The sequence below is a fragment of the Micropterus dolomieu genome, linkage group LG11 (genome assembly GCF_021292245.1).
Source record: "Micropterus dolomieu isolate WLL.071019.BEF.003 ecotype Adirondacks linkage group LG11, ASM2129224v1, whole genome shotgun sequence".
Lineage (NCBI taxonomy): Eukaryota > Metazoa > Chordata > Actinopteri > Centrarchiformes > Centrarchidae > Micropterus > Micropterus dolomieu.
Window position 1 is genome coordinate 18411835 of NC_060160.1, and position 8575 is coordinate 18420409.

General features: G+C 38.8%; 1 protein-coding gene across 1 annotated transcript; it reads left to right on the forward strand.

The window, feature by feature from the left end:
- Window positions 1–1085: 1085 nt before the first annotated feature.
- LOC123979105 (tricarboxylate transport protein B, mitochondrial-like) lies at window positions 1086–8333 on the forward strand (the record flags this gene model as incomplete). Its single annotated transcript, XM_046062867.1, is given in 5 exon segments — window positions 1086–1498; window positions 5315–5422; window positions 6804–6903; window positions 7911–8049; window positions 8249–8333. Coding segments are annotated over 5 exon segments (544 nt in total), but the record flags the coding sequence as incomplete, so codon positions are not given.
- Between the last annotated feature and the right edge of the window lie 242 nt (window positions 8334–8575).

Below are 8575 nucleotides of genomic sequence, written 5' to 3' on the forward strand. Positions count from 1 at the left end.
GTCCGTGATCCGCGCCGAGACAGTGGGATCGCCTGGCGGGAAGGATAGGTAGAGTTGCGTATCGTCTGCGTAGCAGTGGTAAGAGAAGCCGTGCGAGCGAATGATCGGCCCCAGTGAGGTGGTGTAAATTGAGAAGAGAAGGGGCCCAAGCACTGAGCCTTGGGGCACCCCTGTGGAGAGGCAGTGGGAGGAGGATAATTGTCCTTGCCACAAAACATTGTAGGAACGCCCCGAGAGGTAGGATTCAAACCACAGGAGTGCTTTACTCGAGATGCCCATTGCTGAGAGAGCGGATAGCAGGATCCTGTGGTTGACTGTGTCAAAGGCAGCTGATAGGTCAATCCTGCTTGACCTAGTATCTAAATCCTAATTAATATTTAACAGCTAATTTGGATTGTTGAAGATATGTTGTGAGTTAGAGATATCTTAATGTCCGAATAGTTACTAGTAACTAATGAAATAGTTAATAGTAGGCCTAACTAAAAATTAAGCACTAGTATCTAATCAATTGTTACTAGTAAAAGGGGAATAATTACTAGTAATTAATGGAATGGTTACAAGTAACTAATAAATAAGGACTAGTAGTTTTCTAAGATTGACTAGTAAGTTTTAAAGAATAAATGTTAAAAAGGGATTTTATTTATTATTATTATTATTATTATTTACTGCAGAGCCCCTTATTTAAATGCCATAAAAATGTGCAATTAGTATTTACTAAAAAAAAACAACAAGTTACTAGTAACTGGAATAGTTACTAGTAATTAATAAATAAGTTCTAGTAGCTTTTATATGGTGACTAAAAAGTTTTAAGGAATACATTTTAAAACTGCTTGCCATACAATATTGCCCTCTGAGATGTAGTGGAGTGAGAGAAGAGTCAAGTAAAGGACCTAGGTAGTTTTTATGCATTTCTCTGCAGGAGTGGGGTGAGAAACAGCGCCCGCTACAGGCTGCATGTCGCATTTTAAAGTGGGCCAGAAACTTTGCAGCAACAACCTGGCAGACAAGAAGCTTTATTGCGGCGCTTTGCAGAGAACCTCTCCGGTCCTCCTTAAATGTTTGTGACAAACATGGCGTTTTTCCGCGTCGGGGGGGAAAGTGTCGTGGCCTGCCCCGCCCTGTGTGAACACACTGACTCGACGCTATCAGCCTCCCTGTGTGCCACGGAGGGAGCTCTCACTGTGAAAAGTACAGCCAGCCTCTCATCAACATCTCCAGGTCAGGAGCAAAAGTCCAATGGTCAGCACCGCCCGCCTGCCTTCCTGCCTGGCCTTTGAATGTTTGCATCGCTACTCCTGCTCAGAGCACCCACACTGCATGAGGGCTTGACCGGGTTTAAAGCAGATCCGCATTGATTTAGAAAAGTTAGGCCGGTGAATCGCAGTCATGTCTGGACAAAATAGATTCGTGAGCCCGTTTCACAGACCCAAGTGTTTGGCCGCTGCAGCTCCGGCGGGGAAAGCCAAACTCACGCACCCTGGCAAGGCTATTCTGGCAGGTAAGAAAAGTTTGCGTGGGACTGTGGGGAGTACGTGTCTCTGCCAAGGCGGCTGGGGAACTTGTTTACAAGTTCTGGCACTGAACCTTAATGAATGTGCAGATGTTTATCAGGGGGCCTCGGCTGCAGCACTGTTTTCTAAAAGTACATTCGGTTAAATGCACTGCAGCAGGAGAAAGTGGGGTTGATCATCTTAAAGACTCTCCTTCTCATTGTGGAAGCGAGAGTCAAACTTTCTGCAATGCCTTGGTCCTGCAGCCTGTCAGAAGTCTCAGGACAGATCCTGCGCTCAGTAAAACTTGGGGTTGGACGGGACCCCAAACCCCAAGTTCCTGGAGGATGGACAGGCTGGTGTGTGTGTGTTTTAAACAGCGTGCCACATGTCCTTTTCGAAGAAACCAGACTGACATGAACTCTGACTACCTGCCCTTCTTATTAGTCAATCAGTGACAGGTGCTCAAACTCCACACAGAGCAGAGTAACATACCACAGGGCAACGATCAGTGGCGACATTGCATCATCAAGAGGACGTAATAAAGAGCTGACAGCTGAATTTACCAATCAAAAGCAAAAGCTTTGTCATAACTGTACTTTACTGTCAGCTGTTTAGTTGGTGTCCTAATACAGTGTCCTCAGAGGCCCTGGTCTCCATGTTCAGCTGCAATGAGCCAGGATGACAAAGCAGATTGCTCTGTCAGCCTCTGCACACATGTTACAGGGTTACGACACGCTTGTCACATGTTTACTACAGGACCTTTTGCAATGGGCTCACACGGTCATGGTGAATTTCCATGCTGTTTCTTATTCACTCACGGCCAGATGTGCAGTAAAACTGCAGTAAGGAAGGGTATTTTAGTCCTAATAAAAGAGAGTATGTGGTCAGAAATCAGATAAAGAAATGGCCAGAATTCACTTTCATTGAACTTATAGGATGACAAAGCATCTATGAGGAAGTCACAAGAGAATAATAAAGGCTTTATAACACCATTAACTGTGCACACAGCTTAGTAAATACATTGTTGTTTTTATTTTGGTCATATACACAAAAAAACAACAAGACATTTGGGGAAATGCACGTATCAGCTGTCTGGTGTAATGTAGAATGAGAAGATTAATGCCACTCTCACACCTGTCCATTAAATATGAAGCTAAAGCCAGGTGACAGTTAGCGTAGCTTAGCACAAAGACTGGGAACATAGGGAAACTGCTAGCGTGGCTCTGTCACAGCAAGTCTCTGGGCCTAGCCAAGAAATATTCCAGCACATTACATCTTGTAGTTATTACACTTTGATTTTGTTACCATTAGACGGAGCGAGGTTAGCTGTTTCCCCCTGTTTCCAGTCTTTATGCTAAGCTAGGTTAATTGTCTCCTAGCTGTAGCTTCACATTTTTATCTTGTCAATCTTTTCATCTAACGCTGCAAAAAATAGGGAAATATGTCCCAAAATTTTCACACAAACATTATCTAATCCATGACAAATACTATTACCTTAGCCTGTGAATACTATAAATGTACACTATTCTAGTAATTAACATAACATATATTAACATGTATTATTGTATTATTATTAATGTTATAGTAAGGCTAAAGTAAGTAAGTACAGTTTATTTAGTTTAGGACCTTTTCACAGAGCGGTCACAAAGTGCTTTACACAGTAAAATATTAGAAAAAAGACAACAATAAAACGTGAGCAACAACACCTGCCAGTGACATTTGGTCTGAAGAACTACAGGCTGCTTTACTACTTTAGAGCTTTGTGCAAATATAAATTAACATATACATAGAAAATAAACATTGACAGGTTAAAGATTCAGCAGCAAACAGCCCTCTCCCCCGCACTCACTTTCTAAAAACCTGTGTCTGTACATGTCGGACTCGAATAAAGTGGCTCTTTATCTTTTTCCAGCTTGAAAACAGGGATGTAATGCAGGTACAAAATGGAGGATTGTTTGCAGATGATGATGATGTGGACTGTTTTTTTTTTTTTTTTTTAATTCAAGCTTAATTAGTAGGTTGAGCTTCAGCTTGTGATGTCAGTCTGTCTCTAACCAAAGGAATGCCGGGGTGTGCCGTAACCACCACTTTAACGACTCCAGTTTAGTCGCCAAGATGCTCTGGATGTTGTTGTGCAGAGGTTTTCAAAGCACGCGTTTAAAAGAGAGTTCAGAGATTGTAGTTTTGGGGAAGTTTACTGTCTTTCCCATCATTCAGAAACAATCATCCTTATGACATTTGTTATATTTGATGTAGTCTAAGGATTTGTTAAACAGTAATATTAGGCTATCATGGCTCAAGTGTTGGGTGTGTATGGGATCAAATGACATGATCCTGGTCCCGTAGATATCTAATTGAGTGAAACTAAGTAAGTAAACTAACAGGTTGTGAGGTGGCGCCTTTTTCTAAGCTTTGTCTGAGGCTCAGACTTTGAAAACCCCTGTTCTGGCGAAAACAATAATTTATTTAACTGTAATCTTATGATTGCACGAGCAGCACGGCTTGCATGCATGAGCTCAGACTAGAACCGTTGGTGTGTTGGGTTTCTGTTTTTGTATGTGTGATGTTACCATTTTACAGTTACTCTATTTTTAAGGCTTTTGTATCTTTAGTATCTGTTTGAATTCAGGAAGATATCAGTAGAGGCCTGGGTGTTACCAGGATAACTGGTCAAACCTGTTGTTTTGCACTAAAAGCTGCACACCTGCTGTGCTTTTTTGACAGAAAGCTCGAGTTTCTTTGCTAACTTGTCTCTTCTGAGCACATCAGCGGATTCAGACTACTCCCTGACTGCTAGTCCCTGTTGCTGCAGGGTGATGAGCTCTGAGGGCTACACACCCCCTTCAGTTGGAGTAAGGCCAGGGGGAGAAACTGTAGGCAGACGCCGAGCCAATCAGATGCTGGCTGCGTGTTTGCTGTTGAACTGCAGATGGGTGACAGACGGGGTTTTAAGGTGGCGCTGTCTAAATACTGTATCGCAGGCGTGGACACAAACGTCACTCTGGTGATTACTGATTTGCACCTTGTTCACAACTTTTAAAGGAAATCTTTTCAAGTTTGCTTTTACCTTGAAAGTTTTAACTCTCTAAGTGTTTTACCTCACATACAACATTGGTATTTATTTTATCTCTTTAAAGAAACATCCTTCCTGCTTGTTAATGTGTTTATTTGCATTTTATGCTTTATGTGAAGCACCTTGTATTGCATCTTTATGTTTATATTTCACATCACCAAGACTTTTAAGTCTCGTCTTAAAACGCATTTTTATCTGGTTTTTAGTTTTTATTTTCTATTGTATAACTTTTTTCAACACATTGGTCAGCTTCGGTTGTTTTTAAATGTGGTTCATAAATAAAAACTTGAATTGACCTGAAATGTGCTATAGAAATAGTTTATTATCAGTAAAATTGTGAAAAGATACTGTGGGAATATTGTGGAACTACCTTTAACATACAGGACTAATTGTTTCGGCCTATTAAAACCAAACTTTGTAGTTTGTGAAACAAGTTTTTGATTGTACAAATAATAATAATACTAATAATACTTAAATACAATTTTATGCATTTTATTGCAACACTGCAAATAGATCATACATTCTTATGAATAGTGCACAATAGTCAAAGAAAGTAATATTTGTAAAGTAGATTAGATAAAGAAAAACGTGGCTATACTTGGTTATACTTTCTGCCTGTAAGAGTTTGGTGTGTTGATGCAGTTTTATAAATGAATGCCTCTTTCTCCCTGAAATGCACTTGTGTAGTGTTCACTGAAATAAACATTAAAATGTTTCTGCCTACAGAGTGTTTTTGCTATTGTTTCAGGTGGGATAGCAGGAGGCATAGAGATCTGCATCACCTTCCCCACAGAGTACGTTAAAACGCAGCTGCAGCTTGACGAAAGGGCAAATCCTCCCAAATACAAAAGCATCGGTGAGTTTATGTTCACTGTCTGTTTATATCTTACCTGAACTGTAAAATCTAATGCAGTCTAAAACAACAGTTCGGCCGTACAAAGATAATAATGTTCTGTTTTGATTGGTATTGTCAGAGAGGTATTATTATGTTTAATACCGAGGTTGTAGTTTCTAGACGATATCCTGTTTTAGAATGTGGAAATCTTAATGTTTGTTATACTTTACTTTTTAATACATTGATTTTTGCATCTTAAACTATCTCTGGCTTTTTAGTTATCATTTTCTAATTAGAGCTGCAACAGTTAATCGATCAGTTTTCAACTATTAAATTAATTGCCAACTATTTTGATAACAGATTAAGAAGTTTGAGTATGTTTTTAAGAAACAAAAGAAGAAATTTTCTGATTTTGCTTTCTTAAATGTGAATATTTTCTCTTTTCTTTAGTCCTTTATGACAGTAAACTGAATATCTTTGGCTTGTGGACAAAACAAGACATTTAGGAACGTCATCTTGGGCTTTGGGAAATAGTGATTGACATTTTTTAACCATTTTCTGACATTTTATGGACCAAACAAGTAATTGATTCATTGAGAAAATGATCAACAGATTAATCAACATTGAAAATAGTTAGTTGCAGTCCTATTTTGTCATATTTCTTAATCCCAGCAATTGAATATCTGTCTCTGATTGATAGACTTTATAAACACCTTGGGACAACAGTGGAAATAAAGTTCTAACCCTGTAAAATTGTAATGTTGTATTTTAGAAATGAGTTATTTAGATATAGTCGTTGATAAAACCAAACAAATAAGTCATTCGTCATTCTTTCATGAGTTGCCATGATTAGATCTACTTGACCAAAACATTATGAAGTGACTGTTTCGAGTATAAATGGTGTCTACAGATCCTGCAGCAGCTCACAGTTGATCAGTGGTCCATACTGAGTTAATCAGCAGCTGTCTCACTGAACTCAACTGAAGTTTAAGATCCAAAGTTTAGACTCTACCTTTAGTAACAGCCCATAGTAACTTTAGACATTGTGTTGGTGCAGATTTGAGTTCAAACAAGTGTGTATTTGCGTAGTTAAGTCTTTGTTATCTGTTCGATGACAGCTTGTGAACTTTGGCATAGATCGTGTTTACTCATGGAAGCTTAGTATGACGGGCTGTTGTTTTGAGCTGCAATAGACACGCGTGAAACCCAGAAATTCACATTTATCATCTTTTAACTTGAGACATAGCTAAGATTTTCACAACTAAGCAGCTGAATATGTTGCCCGAGTGAGCTTTTGTTAGCAGCAGTGCAGAAGTCTTTTGATACGGATGCAAGAAATCATTGTTTTGTAATCTTACTTGTTTCTCCTTCTGTCATTCATTCCCTTCGGTTTCTCCTGCAGGTGACTGTGTGAAGCAGACGGTGAACAGTCATGGGGTGAGGGGTCTTTACAGAGGTCTAAGCTCACTGCTGTATGGCTCTATACCTAAAGCAGCTGTCAGGTACTGAAACCCTCCAACCTTACACTCCTGAGCACACACAAACACAACCTTTTGAATGTCTTATTTCCAGTATACCTCCACTGTGATCTCAGGTGTGGCTGCTAGATGTGTAAAACAAAACTTCAGTATTGATTGTCTGGTACCACAAAGCACCCTTTATAAAGTGTTTTAGCTGTAGAAGTACCATTAGTTATCAAGCAAAATGCCATTCAGTCTCTGGTTCCAGCTCCCCAAACAAGAGGATTAGCTGTTTTTTTCTGTTTTATATTACTGTGAATAGTAATAATAATCTTTGGGTTATGGATTAGTAGCTTTGGCTCTGGGTAATTGGTGATGGAGATTTTCCAAGTCTTCTCATATTCTGTACAGTAAATTAAGAGATTAATCAAAAACAATCGTAGACACATCTATCAAAAAAAAATATATATTGTAATCACTTCTAATCATTTGTAATATTTGTTCGTGGTTGATAAACAATTTATAAATGCTTTAAAGATGGTTATTAAAGTCATCAATAAGAACCAGAGCTGCAACTAACAATCGTTTGCCTAATAGATCATATTTAGTGAATAGATTCATTGTTTCATCTAAAAAATGTCAGAAAACATTAAAACAATGTCCATCGCAAGTTTCTGAATTCCAAGGTGAAATTAGTTGTTTAATTATTAGAACAGTTACTGATTATCTTTATATTAATCGATTAAGTGATTAATTGCAAAATCGTTTCAGCTCTAATAAGACGGTTGTTTGGGTTGCCAGGTCGTGTAAATGGTGTTTATCCTTCCTATTTGGTGACTACCAAAATATAATATACTTTTGATAAATAAATAAAGGGTCCAACCACAAAAAGGGATCTTTTAACAACCTGGCAACCCAAAAGTTGTGCTTAAGCCGTACTTAACAAAGCCACTACAACTTATAAACCCTTTATAAAGGATGCCTTATTAGAAAGTGATACAGATTATTTCATATTTTGAGTCATTCATCTTTTGTGTTAACGTCTACAGGTTTGGGATGTTTGAGTTCCTCAGTAATAAGATGCGCGATGAAAATGGTAAACTAGACAGCAAGCGAGGATTCCTCTGTGGCCTGGGGGCTGGAGTGGCAGAAGCTGTGTTTGTAGTCTGTCCCATGGAGACAGTTAAGGTAAAAAAAAAAACCCAGCATTATTAAACATGCGATCCATTGTACTAAAATGCAAATAATATGTCTATTGCTGTTTTGCAGACTGCAGCATTACTCCAAGCATTATTGTTTGCAGAAATCTGCATGCCTCAGATGTTATTTTATCATCTCTGTTTTGATTCTTTACACTTTATTGATCATTTTCATTATGTCATTGTAGGTCAAATTCATCCATGATCAGACATCAGCAAAGCCAAAGTACAAGGGCTTTTTCCACGGGGTGAGGGAGATTGTTAGAACTGAAGGTAAGGAGGGTTTCTTCATTCCTGAAGGGTTAGTTGGATTTTACTGCCACCTACTGTTCCACTCCACCACTCTTTGTCCTTACCATGTGTTTGAGTCCTCGCATCCATCATGTACAGTGGGTACGGAAAGTATTCAGACCCCTTTAAATTTTTCACTCTTTGTTTCATTGCAGCCATTTTCCAAAAATCAAAAAAGTTCATTTTATTTCTCAGTAATGTACACTCAGCACCCCATCTTGACA